This window comes from Choloepus didactylus, chromosome 15 (assembly GCF_015220235.1).
Source record: "Choloepus didactylus isolate mChoDid1 chromosome 15, mChoDid1.pri, whole genome shotgun sequence".
Classification (NCBI taxonomy): Eukaryota; Metazoa; Chordata; class Mammalia; order Pilosa; family Megalonychidae; genus Choloepus; species Choloepus didactylus.
In genome coordinates this window covers 28,468,183-28,489,731 of record NC_051321.1, presented here as the reverse complement: position 1 = coordinate 28,489,731, position 21,549 = coordinate 28,468,183, and the positions used below count along the sequence as shown (strand labels likewise).

General features: G+C 43.7%; 1 protein-coding gene across 1 annotated transcript in view; it reads left to right on the top strand.

Moving 5' to 3' along the window:
- SORCS3 (sortilin related VPS10 domain containing receptor 3) overlaps positions 1-21,549 on the top strand; it is a 593,008-nt gene that overhangs the window by 249,289 nt on the left and 322,170 nt on the right. Inside the window, exon 3 of the mRNA XM_037804383.1 lies at positions 12,993-13,092. Within this exon, the coding sequence (XP_037660311.1) occupies positions 12,993-13,092 (100 nt within the window). The remainder of the gene's footprint in view (positions 1-12,992; positions 13,093-21,549) is intronic.

Here is a 21,549-nt window from a genome sequence, read left to right as displayed (position 1 = left end):
AAAGGGGCTTAAATTTAGCATCCTAAATCTATAGCAATCTTGATTGTTTTGGTACTACCTTAACTTCAATAGTAGACACAAACTTTGCTCTAATATCTCTTCATCCCCCCCCCATCTTGATATAGTTCTTGTCACAAATTACATTGTATATATTAGGAGTCCAAAACCACTGATTTCTTATTACGTGCTATGCATTTGCCTTTTATGTCCTGTAGAAAATAAAAAGTGGAGTTACAAACCAAAAATATAATAATACAGGCATTTATATTTACCATTGTCATTACCCTCACCAGAGATCTCTATTTCTTCATGTGGCTTCAGGCTATTTTCTATTGTCTTTTTCTTTCTACCTGTGGTATTCTCTTTAGCACCATCTGTAGGGTCAGCTTAGTGGTGATAAACTCAACTTTTGTTTATCTGGGAATGTCTTAATCTCTCCCTCATTTTTGAAAGACAGTTTGCCAGATATTGAATTCTTGGATGGCAATTTTTGCTTTCAGCACTTTAAATATGTCACCCCACTGCCTTCTTGCCTCCATAGTTTCTAATGAGAAATTGGCATTAAATTTTATTGAGGCTTCCTTGTACATGACATGTTGCTTCTCTCTCACAGCTTTCAGAAGTCTCTCTCTATCTTTGGTTTGGTATCTCTATCTGACAGTTTGATTATAATATGCCATGGTGTTGGTCTATTTGGGTTTATTCTGTTTGGAGTTCATTGAACATCTTGGATGTTAATATTCATATTTTTTTTTGTTAAATTTGGGTTGTTGTCAGACATTATATCTTTGAATATTCTCTATGCCCATTTCTCTTGTTCTTCTCCTTCTGGGATTCCCACAATATATACATGGGTATGCTTGATAGTATCCCACAGATACCGTAGGCTCTGTTCACTTTTCTTCATTCTTCTTTTCTGATCCTCAGACTGAATGGTTTCAATTGTCTTTTCTTCAAGTTCACTGATTCTTTCTTTGGACAGCTCCAATCTATTGTTGAGTCCCTCTAGAGAATTTTACATTTATATTTCTGTGGTCTTTAGCTATGTTTGATTCCTTTTCATAGTTTATATCTCTCTGTTAATATTCTCTTTGTGTTCATCTACCTTTTCCCAGATTTCCTTTAGTTCTTCGTCCATGTTTCCTTTAGCGTTTTGAGCATGTTCAGGAATATTTATTAAAGGTCTTTGGCTGGTATGCCTCAGGTCTGGTGTTTTGGTTTGCTAATGTTGCAATTATGCAAAATACCAGAAATGGATTGGCTTTTGTAAAGGGGATTTGTTAGGTTACAAATTTACAGTTCTAAGCCTGTAAAAGTTTTCAGACTAAGGCTTCAACAAGAGGATACCTTCACTGAAGGAAGGCCAGTGGCATCTGGAACACCTCTGTCAGCTGGAAAGGCATGTGGCCAGCATCTGCTTTGCTCCCAGGTTGTGTTTCAACATGCCTGTCTCCCAAATGTCTGTGGGCATCTGTCTTGGTTCTTCTATCTCAGCTCCTATGCGTTCTTGCTTCTTTCTCCCAAAATGTTTCTCTCTAAGCATCTGGGGGTCTTCTCTTAGCTTCTCTGGGGCAAACTCTGGGCTTCATCTCTTAGCTTAACATCTCCGAATACCCTTTTATCTGCATCTCCAAGCATCTCCAAGCATCAGCAAACATCAGCAAGCATCTGGGTCTGTGTTGGCCCTTAGCTTCTCTCTTAAACACTCCAGTGAACTAATCAAGACTCACCCTGAATGGGCGGGGCCACATTTCCATGGAAATAATCTAATAAAAACTATCACCCACAGTTGGGTGAGTCACATATCCATGGAAGCACTAAATTGAAAGTTTCCACCCTAATCAAAGGACTAATAAATCTGCCCCTACTTTAAAGAACATGGCTTTTGGGGGGCATAATGTATCCAAACCAGCAGATCTGGTCTTCCTCATTGATGGTTTCTAATGCTCTAATCTTCTCCTTTGCTTGAGCCATCACTTCCTGTTTCTTTCTGTGTTTTGTAACCGTTTGTTGCAATAGAACATTTTAATATTTTAATGTGTTAATGCTGGAATTTAGATTCTAAAGCATCTGTTTTTTAAACTTGTATCCAGCTAGTGTTATGACAGAGCTTTCCATGAAAGGAAAAAAGAACGCACCTTTTCCAGTGTTTTGAGATTGTCCTGTGTGAGCGCTCTCTTTCAGGGTTTATCCATAGAATGAGTTTAGAGAACAGCTCTAGATCAAAGTGTAGGGACCTTCCTGATCCTTCTTGCAAACCAGTCTTGTCTTGGGCATGCATGTGTGGCCATAGGAGTTCCCCTATTTACGTGAATACAAAGAGTTGCCTCATAGTCCTCCTCACTGTAACCTATAGCCCTTGCCCCAGGCAGGAAGACTTGTCTGCTCTGCTACAGAATGCTGTAGGCGAGCTCTGCAAGCCGCCTTGTATGTTCAGGGCAAGTGACACGTTCTGGAACAGTGAGTCCTCAGGCTACCACCAGACAGAGGCCAGACATACATGTTCTCAGCATGTGCATGAGGGTTACTTTGTTCTCTCTAGTTCTGGAACAGGAATCCACACTGTTAAGGGGTAGGGCAGGGACCAGCCAGGGCACCGTGAGTTTTTACTGCTTTTAAATTACCTTTTTCTTTATCGGGCACTTGCCCTATTACTGTAGTCCTTTAACTGTTTTCTGGAACTTTGAGAAAGATGTTTCTGCCAGATCTTGCTGATTATTCAAAGCTTCTGTCAGGGGGGATGGAGCTCTGAAGTCTTTCACTCTGCCATCTTGATTGGGGTGGAGCTGGCTGCATGTAATATTAAAGGGAAACAGTAAACATCTATTCCCCAGACAGATTTGTTTGCTCAAACTGTCCAGGACCTTCTAGTTTGGACCTCATTATTTTTTTCCCCAGGAAAACTTAGTGAAAAAAAGAAGTTGAGTTTGTTTTCCCTAGACTTTAATTTGTAAGTGTTGGCAACACGCTGGAGGCTATCTTTGATTATGTGTAGCAGTCTCTCCACCTTCCCGTATGCTTTTTGGTAGCTTACCGCTGATTTGGTGGGAATGAGCTGGTGTTAGTCTGTCCACTGGCAGTTATGTAACTATAACTCAGCTGCTCTTTGCCCAGAAATATACAAGACAACTTCTCCTCAGTTTACAAAATTATTGGTCTATCGTGGGGTCTCCTAACAGCCAACATTGAAGTGAACAGCCTGATTTTAGGACTGTTTAAGCTTCATGCCAATCCTATGAAGGTGATATGTATATTCTTATTGAGCAGATATGAAAAATGAGACATTATAATTAGCCTGAGATTCCACAGGCTGGATTTGAACCTAAATCTGCTTGACTCTAAAATGAATCCTCTTATGATTATGTTGGGCTGCTTTTTTGAATGCAAATTCTTATCTCTAGTAGGGTTTCTCTCTAGATGTCTTGATGAACTCATCTGCATTGTAACTGCTCAGTAATGAATCACTTTATTGCTATTATTTTAACAACATGGATACATTTTTGTTTTAAAACATTTCTTTTAAAACATTTCACCACGTTCCATGTTTTAAAACATAGTTACAAGTAAACTGACAACCCTGTAGCCAGCCCCCCCCCCCAACTCCCATCCCAGTTCCCTACCCAGAAGTAACCTCTATTATCTGTTACTTGTGTTTCCCCCAGATTTTTTAATATGCATTTGTGTGCACATTGTTGAACATAATGGAAATGGAAATATGTTGTTTTGTCCTGTCTGGGAATACAGTATGTGTATTTAACATATTATTCAGCTAGCCTTTTTCATTTAGTAATATGTCCTGGAGACTTTTTCAGGTCAACACCTCAAAATATACCTATTCTTTAATGCTACTATATAATATGTGTGTATGTGTCTCTGTGTGTAATACACTATCTTTTATTTAGTTTTTCCTCTAATGATTGTCATTCCAGTATTCTCATGTGAACAAAACTGCAGTGTACCATGGGATCTCACATCTTCTTGGGGGTCTGCTGGTGATCTAGATTATCTTTTATTTTTCTGATGGGCTTCTTTCCTCCTCTCACCTGTATAATATAAACATACAGGTGATTTGTTGGGCTATTAATATTGGGATCTTCTGGCATTTTCAATCCCCACAAATAACAACCCACCAACCCTGTTGTCTGAACTGAGGTTCAAAGAAAAGAAGTGCTCACACTGCAAGAAAGACAGACCAAGGATCTGAACGTTTGGCCAACCTCACATGCCCCAATCTTCTCTCCTAGATGAGATGTCTGCTGGGACAGTGCTGCCTTTGGGTCTACATTTTATCTGGTCTCAACTATGAATTCTGCATGTTTCTGGTCTCCACAGCCAGCTAACCTCCTATTTTCTGCATTTGGAACTCAGTGATGGCTCTCATTCAAATAGCTGGGGCAGAAGGACAAAGAGATGAATTAATTATCCTGTATCATGTGCCTCTCTTTGTGCAACTAGATAATGTGGCTGAGGAGTCAGATAATGAGAAGAGGTCACTGAAAGCTCTGCAAGCTTTTGCCTTGGCATCAGAGGCTTGCTCAGTCAGCCTGCCAGCGGTTTTTCTGATGCAGAGGGTGGGACCAATACCCATATGGAGGATGAAGCTATTTAAATCACTTGCTTTTGGTGTGAAGTCTGAAATTCTTTATCTGGCTGATTATTTGTGGTCAGGCTGGGCTTCTGCCATTGCAAAGACATAAATTAATGTGGCTTTGGGCACCGGCCCTAAAATGAGGAGTGGAGCAGACCAGAGTGGGCCATCAATGGTTTTTCCATTTCCATCATAAAGCCCCTCTGGGCAGCTGTTGGTCTGAAACTGTGCTGTGCAGACTCCTGACCCTGAACTTGGAATGGGCTGTGGTTCACCACACACAGAGCAGGTAATTGCCTCTGGGCTTTGATTGTTGACTATTCTCAGTACATGTCAGTGAAGTGCACTCTGGGGGAATGGCTAGTGGATACTTCCCAAGGCCTGGCATTTTGAGGCACAGTTCTGTCCTTTTATGCCCCAGACCGCTGGGCCATATTGTTCTTTCATGGTGGCAAATTGGAAACAGTACCCAAAGATCCTTTAATAATTTACTGGGTAACCACATGCTTCACCCCCTGTTAAGCGTAAGGAGTATATATCAAGGAAAAGAAAAGAAGGTGATTGCTTTTGAGAAAAATAGAATCTGGAGTATTGGTACTAATGATAGCCATAGGCATTACAGAACAAGGGCTTTTATCAGATGCTGAGCTAGGTATATTACAGATTCTTTATTGAATCCTGACAACAGCAAGACTGTTGTCTGAGCTGAGGTTCAGAGAAGTGAAGAGCTCACACAGCTTGTTCTTCTGGCTAAGTCTGTTGTCTTTGCACTATGCAGATCTTCCTTGTTTTCTGTACTTAGAGCTGTGCTCTGAACTTTCAGAAATTCAAAAGATACGTCGTGATTTGTCTTTTAAGGAGTTTTTAGAGATTGCCAAAAAGAGAAAAGGCACATATGCACATTCGGAGAATAAATGGGGACCTCCTGGGTGGTGTTCATATAAATTCAGGGGAAGGTGTGGGCCGGAGTTGCAGGAAGCATCTGCACTGGGTAATTAGCTGGGAGTCAAAAAGGAGATACTTCCAACAATTGCCAGCTATAAGCTCATTGAGGGAGTGGAGGTAAAGTGGGCATCTGATGAGGGCCTTGAATTCTACCATAGGCAGGCATTTTGCCCTGATATGGGAGCCAGCCAGGTGAGTTAGGCTAGCAGAGATCTGTTCAGGAACCCTTGAGAAATTGTGCTAGAGGCAGAAGCAGGGTGGAAGCCTGGCCTGGGGTGGGGGTAGAGGTTGAGGCTGAATTTGCAATGTGCTGGAGCAGGGTCAGCAAATTATACACTGCCTGTTTTTGTAAATAAAGTTTTAGTGTAATAAGCCCACACTCATTCATTTATATTTTATGTATGGCTGTTTTTAACTATAATGGCAGAATTGAGTCGTTGTGACAGAGATCCACAAAACCTAAAATATTTACTATCTGGTCCTTAATAGAATACATTTTGCTAACCCCTGAGCTAGAGATACTCATAAATGGCCAGAAAGAGGAAACAAAGCATAGTGCCTGTGTTCCTGTTTGCTAAAGCTGCCTTTATGCAAAATACCAGAAATGGATTGGCTTTTGTAAAGGGGATTTATTAGGTTACAAATTTACAGTTCTAAGACTGTAAAAGTTTTCAAACTAAGGCATCAACAAGAGGATGCCTTCACTGAAGAAAGGCTGATGGCACCCAGAACACCCCTGTCAGCCGGGAAGGCATATATCTGGCATCTGCTGGTCCTTTACATGTGGGTTCTGGTTTTAAAATGGCTTTCTCCAAAATATCTCTGGGCTTCCATCTCTCTTAGCTTCTCTTTCTCAGTTCCTGTGCATCCTTGCTTGTTCTCCCAGGGCATTTCTCTATTAAGCATCTGGGGGTCCTCTCGTAGCGTCTCTGGGGCAAACTCTGGCTTCATCTCTTAGCTTAGCATCTCCAAACATCTCTCTGTCTGCATCTCCAAGCATGCATCTGGGTCTGTGTTGGCTCTTAGCTTCTCCCAGGGGCAAACTCTGGATTATGTATCTTAGCTTCTCACCAAAATGTCTCTCTCAGTTTCTCTGAGCTCCTTATCTCCATGAGCTCTCTTAAAGTACTCCAGTGAACTAATCACTGAATGGGTGGGGCCACACCTCCATGGAAATGATCTAATCAAAAGGTCTCACCTACAATTGGGTGGGTCACATCTCCATGGAAACAACCTAATCAAAAGGTCCCACCATAATCAAAAAACTAGTTAAGTCTGCCCCCACAAGATGCATTGAAGAACATGACTTTTGTGGAGGACAAAATAGATTCAAACCAGAACAGCCTGGGAAATAGTAGAAGCCAAAAAATTGCTAACAGGAAAGGAACTATCAGTCTGTGGTTTTAGCTAATTTTAGATTATATCACATAAAAGGGAATCCATTGTGAAGAAGATGAGAGGTTAACAAAACCAAGGGAAAATGTCTTGTAATTTCCCAGTTCCTAAGTTTTGCAAAGTTAGGAGCAAGAGAAGAGGGAAAGACCAGGTGTGCTGGGGAGGCTGGGAGGTAAAGGAGGAGAAGGTGCTGACTGGGTAAGAAAAACCATGCACCTGCCCCAAACCAGAACATCTGGTGGGTCTGGCAAGGACTGGCAGAGTGCCCTCCCCAGCCCCTCACCTCTGGTAGGAACATGGCTTGGGAGCTGATATGTTGAGCTACAGCTCACCTTAACCAGGAGGCTGACTTACCTGCATTGGCAGCAAGTTTTTCTTTTCTGCTCTTTACTTTTCAAATAACAGCCCAAATGCTTGTTGCCACCAGTGTCTTCCCAAGAAGCTCCTGAGAGGAGTGGGAACTTGCTGGTAGACAAAAAAAAAAACAAAAAAAAACAACACTGTATTCGTACTTCAACTCCCGAAATTGTCAGTGTGAGAGTGACCCTGGGGAATTCGTCAGGGGTATGGCAGGCTGGGCTGACATGAAGTCTTTCTAGAATGTATTGGCCCACCCTCAGCTCTTCTGAAGGTTTGTCAGGGCAGGAGAAGGGCTCAGTTAATTCTTGGAGGGCTCAGAGGGGGTCAGGGTCCAGGCACTGACCCAGCCACCTCTAGGAGGTTGCAATGGGAGGACATCCAGACTCCCAGTCAACGTCAGGTACGTGGAGAGTAGTGTCAGTGGTTGGCACTTGCAAGGCCCAGCCAGACAAAGAGTAGGTGCCTGGGCGGGTGGTGGAGCCAGGAAGCAGGTGACCCCTAGCAATGCAAGTGGGGAAACAAGTGGGCAGGATTCAGGCCCCAGTTACTGACTGGGATTCAGGGATCTGGAGCCAGAGAAGACTGGGGACCAGATGGGTGCAGACCTAGGGACTCAGTTCCTGGTAAAAGAGGACAGCCACTGGATCTGGAGACTAAGGGTGAGTGTCTTTGGAGTTACAGCCTTCTTGGAGAAAACTTTGTCAATAACCAGCATAGTTGACATTATGCCCACAGTGTGACCATATAAAAAGACTTTTCTGAGTGTATGCACAAGGAGCCATATATAAGAATATTCATTTTAGAGTTGTTTATAATAGCAAATTTTAAAAGAAAAAGAAAAAAATGAATATATCTATAAATGGTTGAAAGGATAGACGGTGGTTTATTCATAAGCTGAGATGCTCCACAGCAGTTAAAATGAATGAATTATTCCTAAGTGTATCAGTGTGGATAAACCTCAAAAAGTGAAGGTTGTATGACACAAGCAAGTTGCATATCTGTGTGATAATATTTATGTGAATGTAACAACACCGAGGAAATTTTTATGTTGTTTATAAACACAGACATTTGTTAAATTTAGTAGTGGGCATATGATTAATATCTCATTGGGCTTTTTGTGTGCTAGAAATAATTCACTAAAAAGGAAGAAAGAATGACAGAGTGGGAAACATGTGCGCGCGCGCGCGCGCACACACACACACACACACACACACACATGCACGGCAGTAGAAGATGTAGAAAGATACTTAATGGAGCTGAACATCCTAAGCCTGGGTGTGCTGGGACCTTGCACCTTGCATGCATTGCCTTACAGCTGTGTGTACTGAACAATTAAAAATGCCACAACCCCATAGGATGTGGTTCACTTGGTAACTAGCATTGTACCAGGTTCCCGGGGGGAATGCAGTGTGTGTGTGGGAGGCTTCCACCTTTCTGAGCATTTCAGCTTTATGAGCCTTGCATCAAGATTTGGGAGGCTGGCTTTAAAATCAATGAGATGCAACTGTTTCCTCTAAAGTGACCCCATGGACAGATGTCTGGAGTCACATGGTTGAGGATGATGTTCTTTCCTGTAAAAGCAAGTTCTGCAGACACAGCTGTCTGTGGCAATTTGACTGAGACCTCTCTGCTATCTGCCTCTCATCCTGGGCATAACTGGGTGGTCAACCCTGCATACAGCATCCTTGCTGGAAAGATGGCCCAGGGCTTCTTTGTTCCCCAGGCCTGAGGTGTCGTCAATGAGCAAGATTTGTTTTTGTCAGTCCGAATGAGCAGAAACTGCTGGAGGCATGGAAGAAGCTGAAATGGGCAGAGCATCCTTTGTTGGGAAGTCCCTCCTCTCAGTAGCCACTTCTGCAAAATAGCAAAGTCAGTGTGAATCTGTCGTGCAACTTGCTGAAAGAGACAATGCATGGTGCCAAGCACGTCACCTTTGATGAGGGCAGTGCAGATTCTGGAAGGAAATTTGCTGTGACAAGTCATGCGGAGAGTTCTGAGATTTTAGCTCTTATAAGTAAAATGTGTGCTATGTATATAGTGTGAAGAAGTGTCACTAGTTGGAAAACAGCTTAACACTGTGATGGTGACATAATAAAGTTTTAGATCCAGAAGGAGCCTTATGATTATCTGAGTTAAACCTTTTGTGTTAACAACAGAACAGGGCTTAGAGAAGTGGCTTGTCTAGAGTACCACATTGAGTATGCATTTCAGTCTGCTGGGCTGCCGGAAGCAATATACCAGAAATGGGCTGGCTTTTGTCAATGAGATTTACTAGTTTACAAGCTTTCAGTTATGAGGACATGAAAATGTGCAAATGAAGGCATCATCAGGCAATGCTTTCTCCCTGCAGACCAGCTGCCGGTGATCCTGGACTCCTCTGTCACAGGCAAGGCACGTGGTGGCGTCTCCTGGTCTCTCCTTTCTCCTCGGGATTTATTATTTTCAGCTTCTGGCTTCCAGGGCTTCTCTAAGCATCTGTGACCTTCTGTGTCTTTCTCTCCAAATTCATCCCATTTATAAAGGACTCCAATGAGAGGATTAACGCCCACCCTGTGCCGTGCCCCAACTGGAGTCACCTGATCAAAAAGTCTGTCCTACAATAGGTTCACACCCACAGGGATGGATTAACTTTAAGAACATAAATTTTGGGGTCCATAAATCCTCCCAACCATCACAGTATGTTTCACAATTAGTTCTAGTGTCTAGATTTCCAGACTTCAAGTTCAGTATTCTTTCCCGCACACTGTGCTGCCTTTGTGCCTTCAAGAGTATATGGGATCAAAAAGTTGTTTTTCCTATAAAATGCTTTATTTGGATTAATGAAAGTATGCAACTGACGGTCTCTAGAGATCATGACTCATCTTCTCTCCTGCCCTGGGTAAGATAGGAGCCCAGTCTGGGGTATGCATAAACTCTGCCAACAGGAAAAGGTCGAGTGTGTTTTTCTAAGTGTGGCTGTGTGTTGAGATGTCACTAAAGATTAGCAGTTGGTCAAGAACCTATAAGTCAGTTTGGACAAACTCATTCATTCATTCATTCATTCATTTACTTTTACAAATAAAGGCAAAACAAAACAATTCAAAAACCAATATTTTCAGCACTTGCTTTTTACTAGGCATGGTGCAAAACATTGGGGCTATTATAAGAAATGGGCCTGGCCCTTAGTGAGTTACAGTCAAAGAAGAAGTCCTAGAATAAAAATAGTATGGCCAAAATACTGGGATAAATGCTAAAACAGAAATATGTACCTGGTGCTATAAGAACACAGAGGGAATCATGATTAGGCTCCCCCCAGGATAACTGGAAGGAAGATGATATTGGAGCTGGATGTTAATGTTGGAGAGAAATTTACCAAGTAGGAGAAATAGGGAGTGGATGATTTAGGCAAAGGAAGTAATATGTGCAAAAGTATAGGGCAATGAAGAGGCTGGAGAGTTTAGGAAGGTTTCATGAGGCTGAAAAGAGAGGGGTAGGGGAGCAAGTGGCTGGAAACAGGTCCAGTAAGTGAGACTGAAGCCAGATTTTACAAGACTGAGCTTGGGAGATATAAATTAACTGTGTGCAGGCCGTGGGTATTACTATCAGGGAATGATGTGGATAGATTTGTGTGGTTGAAATATAACCTGAAAACAGCATGGAGGATGGACTGGAGGGGAAGAATATTAGAAAAAGAGTGTCTAATTTAGGCTGATGCCAAAAATGATGAAGCATGAGCCAACACATTGGAGTGGGGATGGAAAGGAAACCAGGGATCTAAGTTACTTAGGAGACAGAATCATGAAGTCTTGGAGACTGTACTGGGTTTGAGAGAGAAAGGCAAACAGAAAGATTGGGAGTGATTCACAGAGCTTCTGTCTTCTGAGCCTATGGCAGACAGGAGATAGAAGATAAGTCAGTTTTGGAGGGACTGATGACTAGAGTTGCCACAATAGATGACCATGTGGAGCCTGTAACCCAAGGAGGAATTTGAAATATTGACATTTGTTTATTCATAAAGCAGCTGAGTGTCCACAGTTGGACACTGAGCTGCATGCTGTGGGTAAAGGAAAAGGGAACACCTTTTTATTTTTTATTTTTTAATTAATTTTTTTTTTTAACATTTCAGTATACATAGCATCCTCTTAGGAAGCTTCACATGTTTTGTTTTTGCATCCTCACAAAAACCTTGTGAAATTAAATTATCTCCATTTTTCAGATAAGAAACTTAAAGCTCCAAGAGGTTAAGTAATTTGTACATGGTCATGCAACCAAAGAGCTGCAGCTCTAAGAATGAAAGAGATCCTGCCACATCCAATGTTCAAATTCTTTCTATTTACCATAGTGTTCTCTGAAGTTCTTTAGGGACTTTGAGGAGCTTACACTTTGGCTGGGGAAACAGAACATAAAGAAATTAATCATGACAATGTCAAAATTTAGAAAAGAAACATGTACAGTGTGCCTTGGGTACATAATGGACGGGGAAATTTGTTCTTCATCTCTATCTCTAACAGAGGAGGTGATGGTGGGTGTTTAAGCTGGGCCTGGGGATCAGGAGTTGGCCTAGTTGAGAAGGGAGGTAGGGATAATTCTCAAAGGGCGACACAAAGTTTTGCCTCTAGGCTTATAAAGCAAAACTGTGTTCCAGGACAGGGGCATATTATAGAGTTAGAACATGGGTAAGGGCTCAAGGTAAAGGCAGGGACAGGTGGTTACTAGGACATCATGTAACCTCTGTGTCAAGGTGAGACACAGAGCCAGAGCCTCTAACTGAGGTTAGAGACAGAGTGCAGGGACTGAGGAAGTCTGTTGATCAAAGAGAAAATAAGTTGACCTCTTTGTCCTTCTAAAGCTTGAACGAGAGAAGCTTCTTAAATATAGCCAAGGAGGGTCATGGCAGAAAGAGGGGGTAAGAACCTGATGATATGATGGTTGGACAAGGGGGGCAGGTGTGTGTAGGGCGGAGGGGGTGGTGGTGAACATGTGGCAGCGAGGATGGGTACTTGATTCATACTCGTTGGCACTCTCTCCCTCCGTCCTCCACATGGAAGGGTGATGGACCCTGAGATGGAGAGGAAAGAGCTGACGGCTTGGCCTGCCTGAGTTGTCTGAGTCCTCACTTATGGTTTGTGCCTAAGGTCAGACACCTGGAAATTAGGCCCAGCGGAGGATAATTGGAGCACTGGACTGCTGGAAGCAGCTCAGTGGCATTGGCCTCTTGCCTCTATGTAAAGCATTAGCCCCTCTGCCCGATGCAGCTCCATTTAGCTTTGGGCCCACAAGCTCTTGGCAAGCACACTTCCTGCCTGGCCTAGGGTCCCCTTGCTTCCGGCTCACTGGAAACTGTGGCCTCTCTCCCTGTGGCCTCTGTGCACAGCTCCCAACAGAGGGCCCCTCCCGGAGCCCCATGGAGAACTGAAGACTGAGCTGCCTGGGAGGCTGGCCGTCTCCAGCAGCAACTTTCACTGCGACTTCACGAAGGGCAGAAAAGTAGGTCTCTGAGAAAGGCTGGGAGCAAAGGGGAGCCAGCCTAGGTAGTAAGCAGATGCATTAGTCTAATTGCTCCTCTGAAACTGACGGGGCTTTTTATCTCGGAGGAAAACTTTTAAGCACTCATGTGATTTGGTAACAAAGGGGCAGGTGGGGGGAGAGCCTGGCTCCCCTTTAAACACAGTCCCCCATTTGGTAAAACAATCTCTCCCTTTCTTTTTTTCTCTCTTGCTTGCAGGTCAACAGATTACGGCACCACCTATGAAAAGCTAAACGACAAAGTGGGTTTGAAGACGGTGCTCAGTTACTTCTACGTCAATCCCACCAACAAAAGGAAGGTAAGAGGTGGGGTCAGTGGGTCCTGAGCACCCCCTCAGTGGGAAACAGGGCTGCTCGGCCAGCGGGGGAGGGAAAACCAGTGACGATGGAAACACTTATAGAGCGCCTGCTTTATATGCTATTGAATTCTAATAACAGCCTCTTATGGTAATAATAATAATGATAGCTTCAGTCACACCTACACAACTGTATCGTTCTGTCAGTGTTCACTTTGTGCCAGGAACTGTGCTGAGTGCTTTACGCACCTTATCTCCTTTATCCTGACAGTGAATCCATGGGGTAGGAAATGTTGTTGCCCCCATTTTACCAATGAAGACACTAAATTCAGAGAGATTGGGTAACTTCCTAGCCTGAAGTGAGACAGATGTGATAAATAACACTTCTAGGATTTGAGCACAGGTCTGCTTGGCACCAGAGTTCCTCTTGCTTGTCTGTTTTCGGATAGCCCCCTCATTCACAGGGGGTCTGTTTCTGCCAATGGATGGATAGGCAGCCCCAGATTCTTCAACTTGATCCCCAACTACTTCTGAGGCCCCTGGCTTTGCTCTCCCCACTGCTGCCCTATCTGTGCTCTTGACTTAGAACACGGATGAAATTGTATAAGCCCAGAACTTGGTCATGGAGACCTGCTGGAAAGAAAGTCCCTGGATTTCATGGAACAACGGACTGTTTCAGAAAAATAAATGTTGATTTCGGGGGAGATGTGATCTTTTCCTAGCTAGGAAAGCACTGCTGTATAGAAACTTAGGCAGACCTGGTCCAAATAAACACACCAGGGGAATAAAAGCCCATTCAATGTCTCTAAAAGACTGAACTGTCCCTCCCAAGCCCTCCTCTTGCAATCTGATTTGCAAACTCTTCCTTCAGAGTAGTAAGCTCAGGGGAGAGCTTCAACCCAATTGGGCTGAGGTCCCTGATCTTTGATTTCAACTTGGTGGAGTCCAAGCTGAGGCTTAGAATTATGATCATTGATGCTGCTCAAAGCATAAAGGGCTCGACCTGCTCAGCAGCACAGCTTTGACTCAAACCTTAGAGTAATAATCTCACAATCCCACCCCTCCTCATGCCCATCACTAGTACCTCTGAACACCCCTAGCAAAGGGAAGATGCAGAATTGGTGGCTCCTGGTTCAGCATTGATAGCTAGAAGGTCCAGCTGGCTCCAGGGGACCCAGACCCTGGGACTGTGCCCAGCAGCCAAAGCCCTGATAATCAGGACACCTGTTTAGGTGCCTGTCACTGATTTTATCTGAGTAGTTTCTCTTTTCTTCGCCATTTTCACATTTTTCAGTTTTGTTATTTGGATTATTGAGTGTTAGAGCTGGAAGGGATCATAGATTTCACCTATACAGTTATTAATAGTTTTTGAACTATGAGTCTTTTGCAAATGTGATTAAAGCTCTAGACCACCTCTCTAGAAAAATGTGCATGCAAATTAATTTTGAATACAATTTTGAGAATTTTATGAACACCCTGAATCCCATTCATGGACCTAAGGTGTCCAAAGTTTTGGCTAAGAATCCTTCATGTATACTGTGCCAGTTTGAATGTATTATGTCCCCCAAATGCCATTATCTTTGATGTAATCTTGTGTTGGCAGACCTATCAGTGTTAATTAGATTGTAATTCTTTGAGTGTTTCTTTGGAATGAGCCCCACCCAGCTGTGGGTGATAACTCTGATTGGATAATTTTCATGGAAGTGCTGGCCCATCCATTCAGGGTGGGTCTAAATTAAATCACTGGAGCCATATAAATGAGCTGGCAAACAGAAGGAACTCAGTGCAGGTGTGAGTGACATTTTGAAGAGGAGCTACAGCCAAGAGAGACACTTTGAAGAAAGCACAGGAGCTGCAGATGAGAGACATTTTGAAGACGGCCTTTGAAAGCAGACTCTTGCTCCGGAGAAGCTAAGAGAGGACCAATACCCCAAGTGCAACTAAGAGTGACATTTTTGAGGAACTGCAGCCTAGAGAGGAACGTCCTGGGAGAAAGCCATTTTGAAACCAGAACTTTGGAGCAGATGCCAGCCACGTGCCTTCCCAGCTAACAGAGGTTCTCCGGACACCACTGGCCATCCTCTAGTGAAGGTACCCGATTGCTGATGTGTTACCTTGTACGCTTTATGGCCTTAAGACTGTAACTGTGTAACCAAATAAACCCCCCTTATAAAAGCCAATCCATCTCTGGTGTTTTGCATTCCAGCTGCATTAGCAAACTAGAACATATACCAACAGTCTCATTTTACAGATGAGAAAACTGAAGCTGCAAAAGCTTACATAGCAAAGTATGGAAAGGAGCCAGGATTAGAACCCACAGCTCTTGATTCCAAGTCTAGATTTATTTAAGTCAGCCTACCCTTTGCAGCTTTCCTCCTAAACATTTCAAATTGATGGTGTAGTCCTGTCTTGGAAGCTTGAGGTAGTTGCATCATGATCTTGAGTTAAAGCTTGGTGCCACATCCTTGATGATACATAACAATAAGAGTTGTCTGAATTGAGACAGTGATTATCTACCTCACTTCTTCCTCCACCTTCCTCCTGTCACGGGGAAGGAAGCCAAGGCCCACAGAGGACGATTGTCCCACCCAGGTAACTCACCTGGTTAGTGGCCAAGTAGACTTGGTCTCACAGCCCCCAGTTCAGAGTGCCTTCTGTCCCACCCCAGGACTTAGGGTCAGATGGCATCAGGTGGGTGCACACACTTTGGGGGAAGTATAACCTGGGGATTTGGGACGTGATGGATGCCCTTCAGCACTCACCTGGGACCTGTGTCTGGAATTCAACAGAATTTATCATATTTCTTTTAGAGTTTAGATCAATCATCTCTGTGAGGATTTTCCACGTGATACATAAAGGGGCTGGACCTGTTTGCATCCTTGTTGGTCTTCATCTGTTTGTGTGTTGGAAACTGTCATAAAGATGCCCCTTGATTTTTCTGTTTTTTCATACTCCTGACTATTTTAGCTCTCCTTGGCCTGACTTCAAAGTGCTTTGAAGTGAGGGAGACAAAGGGCAGGTGGAAGCAGATGCTGAGAGGTGGAAGAGACAGAACGCTGAGATTTGGAGATCCCACCATTTCTCCTTCCCAGAGGTGACTTCCAGGCCAGGGGCTCTTTGGAGCAATTTCTCACAGGGATCCTTGTCCAGTGAACAAAGGTTAGACCTCCTTCTGTCTTTGTGAATATCACCAAAGTACAGTTAACTCCCAACTAAGAGGCACTGCCAGCCAGAGAATTAAAAGCACAGACATTCTCTTCACTCAGATTGGAGAAATACAAACAACAGGCTAATACCATGGATTTGCTTTTCTGAAGATAGCAATAAAATTAATGTTCATGAGGGAACTGCATGATCCTAAAGTGCTTTCTGAATCATCCAAGGAGAGACAAAAATTAGATTGTTTCATCCTATTAAGTGTATTTGAATGTGTTCTGAGCCTCTAGATAGTGACCGTTCACACATGTTCCGCATGGCGACTTTCTCTTAACTTGAATGTGCAGTTTGCAGAATTCCCCCTTCTCCAGTCATTTAGGCAAAATGAAGGTTAAATAAAAATGAAAATACCCTTGTTTCTTGATTGGTCTAGTGCTTTGTAATGCTGGCCTTGTAATGCTTTATTATTATTATTATTTTTATTATTATTTGCTTTTAAAATATATCTTGAAGTTTAAACCTGCATATATCTGGATTCTCATCTCAGTTTGTGTTACACAAGATTCTTTTGATTCTCTCAGTGGCCAGAATATCTGTAGCTCTCCATGTTCATCGGCCTGCTAATGGCAGTAGTCTCCAGCAGATTTTTCACTTAATCTTATGGAAGCATTTGCTTTTCACCTAATGAGTTATTTATTTAACAGATGGCTGCTGCTTTCCTTGGAGGCTATGACTACATCAGTGATATCTGTTGCCCCTGGCAAAACAGTAAATTGAGTTTGTATTTATGTAGTTGCTCCCAAAGCTAATCACTGATATTTTTAACACATTTTTGACAATTTAAAGTCTCCTAATGCAGACAGCTAATAAGCCATTAAGTTGAAAGTAAAACTGTTAACATGTGTATCATCTCCTTCTATCAGTAATAATCTTACTTAGCATTAATTGAGCACCTACTATACTAAGCTCCCTATTAGGGGCATTCTCTACATGATCTCTGATTCTCCAGGCAACTTTAGAAGGCAGGCAAAAGAAGGAAATAGACTTGATGTAAATTGCCCCAAGGCTGTATAACTTGTAAATGATGGATTTGCAACAACCTTTCCAGTGGACTTATTTTGGGGATAAATTAGTCAGGATATATCCAGAAATGTTGGGCTCCCTTAAGGGAATTGGATTATTAGTCACATTGTCTTTCCCACGGGCTGTGAGCAGGACTTGTTTATCTATCAGGTGTTATAATTCCATGTCTAAATGAGAGAAATGCTTGGAGACTCCGAAGGAAGTTGCTCTAACACTCCTGTGTTGTAGTGTCATCATCATTATTTTAATGACCTTGACTTGCTCTGACTGTATTTGATGTGAATTCTGCATCCCTGGCTGATTGCTTTCTCCAGCCATTGGTCAATTAACCCGTTACCCGGCTGATGTCTGAATGTTGTGGGATTTGCCTCTGGAGATGAGGCTCTGCTATAGTGGGGTCTGAGCTCCAACTCACAGCTTCCTCTTCCTCTCTGAGGGAGATAAATGTTTCTGGGTCCCCAGAGCTCATCACTGTCACTAGATTCTTGTCCTTAGACCCATGCAGAATGGCATGTGCTAAGGTCAGGTCTGCCTTTAGCAGGGCTGTGTTTTGTGCACGGGGCCTGAGGGTTTGTGCCTTGATAAAAGAGACATTTGGCTTTCTCTTGTCGGTTTGAGAACAAATCTTTCAGTGGACAGGGAGAAAAGGCATATCATGGCCTAATTACCCTGGCTCAAAAGTGGTTGTCACCTGTGGATTTGGAGACAGCCAGATGGAAATGGCAGGGAGCATACACAGGTCTGATTGCCAGGGAATGTGACCAAATTGCTGCAGGGTAGAGGTCTGTGTGCCTGTGAGTGTTGTGTGTGTGTGCATGTGTGTGTGGGGTGGTGGTGGTGGGTACTGTAGGATCAGGCAGTAGCATAGGATAATAGCTTATTTTGATTGAATTCCTACTAAGTTCCAGGTGCAGAGTTAAGTGCATACTACATTGAATTCTCAGGTTTCTCTGTTATTTGCCTGAGCCTGATCGTTTAATCCTCTTTTGACAGAAGAGGAAACAGGCTCAGGCAGGTAAGCCACTTGCCTTTTGTAGAATAGCTAACGAGAGGATCCCATTTACTTATCATAGGCCGTGCCCTTTCCTCTGATCCTACCACAGGTTGGCTGCCCCTGCCCCAGGTCTGAAAACCAGGTGAGCTGGGTCATCACTGTTATAGTTGTCACCCTGTTGCCTGGGGTTTTCTGCTCATTAGTGTTAGAAGATTAGTAGTTTCTTGGAGGAGGAGGTGAATGTTAGATCCCCAATTCCTAATTGATATACCAGTGAGAAGGATAATTACTGCCAGGCTACCCTGAAGAAATACAGTGGGAATTACCAGTCAGATGTCTCTGATGAGCAGGCCGCCACTGTCAAACTGTTAAAGAGGCATTGTGCATGTGGTTGGAGGCTGGTTATGCTTGCACCATTCTTTTGAAACAGCAGCATAAGCCTGTGTTTTATTTAAAACCCTGGACAACTTCAAAACAAAACAAAATACAGAATTTTTAAAATATTGCACTCCACTTTCCCTAACCCGTGTCTCTGAAGACTTTTGGAGGATCAGGAAAAGTCAGCTCTGAGGTAGTACACTTTCTATTCACAGAAATTAAAATCCCTTACTCTAAAGTGAAAAAAAAGTGTGAATATGGAACGATAATGTTAGGCTGTCAAGCAATCTGTTAAATGTCTATCTCTGAGCAAAGTATTCTGGAGGGGAGATTCCTGCTTCAACACTTGGGCAGAGAAGATGCTCACAAGGAAGTAACTGCATGTCTAGACAAGTAGGTTTCAAACTGAAATGCCTGGAGGTGCCAGGCAGGGTTAATAGGGATGTGGCCCAGGCGGGGACTGGGACAGCCCCATTTAAAGGGACTTCTGCAAACCAGCCCTAGATGACTGTTGTCACGTGAGAATGAAGGTCCTGTGTGGCTGGATATCAATAACATCAGTGTCATTGTCTTCTGATTTTCTTAAGAGAAGGTGAAAATGCAGATTTTTATGACATGTCTGTCTTTTGAAATGTTTTGGGGGGGGGGCTAGGGTGTGGAGTTCAGGGTGTGGGGGCTGGCAGGCCCTCCCAAATCTACTTTCCATGTCTTGTATCCAGTGGCATCATGGGCCATATTCTGAGTGGTTAGTAAGTCTACCGGTGAACAGTTGGTATTGAGCAAGTGGTCTTTTGGGGCCCAGGGTAACACTTAGTAGACTCTCTTGCTGGTGGCAGGCGGTGATACTTTTATGACCTGTGAGAGAAAAACTTAAGTCAAGCGCGGCTCACAAATGTCTCTCTCTGACTCAGAGAATCACGTGGTAGAGCCTGAAAGGGACCTATTATGTCATTTAAAAATATGACCACTTGACTAAGAGGCAGACAGCTGATTTCTGCTCCTGGTTCTGCCCCTAAGTAATTCTGTATCTTTGAATAAGCCAGGCTCTTCTCAGAGCCTTTGTTTCACCATTTGTAAAAAAGCATATATAGGCCCTGTAATTTTTAAAATTCCTTCCAGTTCAGATGGTTTGGATGGCTACTATTTTTCACAGTGCCTCAGTGGACTCCATAGTGATCTGGGAAGACCTATGGGCTTTAGGCTTCAACAGATAGCGAGTTGGTGAGTCCCCAGCAGGAGTGATCTCTTATTGATCTCAGGCCTATGGCCGCATGCTGGGCAGTGAGGCTGTCCCATCAGACCAGCTTTTCTGAACTTGCAGATCCTTGGTCAGAAAGTGGGTGAGTGGCTCTCAGAGGTATAGCATCCTCTCTGCCACATTCGGGGGGTTCTGTTGGCATGACCGATGCGACTTCACATTAGCCTCACTTTCGCTAGTCCCGGTGTAGGCAGCCCTCCTGCTGCAAGCAAGGGGGCCAGAGAGACTACCTGGGTCCAGTCTGGCAACCCAGGGTAGAGGACGCCAAATATCGGGCCAGCAGGTGTGGGACCAACTCTGCTGCACCTCAGGTCCTCCCACATGGCCGACAACCTTAGTGCAGCCTCAAGCAGCCACCTCACCTCTTCCTGTCACAAAATGTGCTTGATAAACTAACTGTTAAAGAGCAAAGAAGAGAAGTCCCTCAGTGCCAACAGCTGTGTTTTCCATGATAACAAGTGCCTGGGATAATAATCACAGTGATGATGATGAGAATCAGAAGAAAAAGCTCACACTTGTTGAAAGTTTACTATGGGCCAACAATTATGCTTTCCATGATTTAGCTCCTTTAATACCTCATCAACAACCCTGTGAGGTTGCTGCTGTCATTGTACCCACTCACAGGTGATGAGAGTTAGCAATGAGAGGTCAGGGACCTGCTCAATTTGGTTGATGATGAGCACTTTCATTGGCTTAATATGCTCATCTAATAATGCATTTCCACTCATTTTTGACCCTTAGACTCATCACGTGTTGGAGCTGAAGGGAGCTCCAGGGACTGTCTGTGCAGACCCTTATCTTACAGAGGAGGCCACTCAGGGACTTGCCTGAAGTCATGAAGTCATTTGCAGCAGAGTCTGGGCTTAAATAGGGTCTCTGGCTCTGAGTCCAGTGTTCTCTGCCTTCTTCCCTGTGAGCCACAAGACTGTTAACAGCCCATGCACACAGATCAGACGTAGAACCCTGACTGGGGAGAGGGATGGGTGCCAGGAGGGAGCGGTTGATACATGGTATCCCTCACCACATCCCGCTGAACCTCTATGTTCCAGTTTGCTAATGCTGCCGTTTTGCGAAACACCAGAAATGGATTGGCTTTTATAAAGGGGGGTTTATTTGGTTACAGAGTTACAGTCTTAAGGCCATAAAGTGTCCAAAGTAAGGGATCAAAAATAGGGTACCTCACTGGATAAAAGCCATTGGCATCCAGAAAACCTCTGTTAGCTGGGAAGGCACGTGGCTGGCGTCTGCTTGCTCCCAGGTTGTGTTTCAAAATGGCATTATCCAAAATGTCAGCGTCAGCTTTCAACAGCCTTTCTGCCACATTTGGGGGGTTCTGTCAGCATGAATGTCTCTCTAAGTTGCATCTGCAAGCATGTCTAAGCAACAGTGTCAGCCAGCAAATGTCTGGGTCTGTGTGTCTCTTTTTAAAGTACTCCAGTAAAACTAATCAAGACCCACACTGAATGGGTGGGGCCGCACCTCCATGGAAATAATCTAATCAAAGGTATTGCCCACAGTTGGGTGGGTCACATCTCCATGGAAACAGCCTAATCCAAAGATTCCAACCTAATCAACACTAACAGGTCTGCCC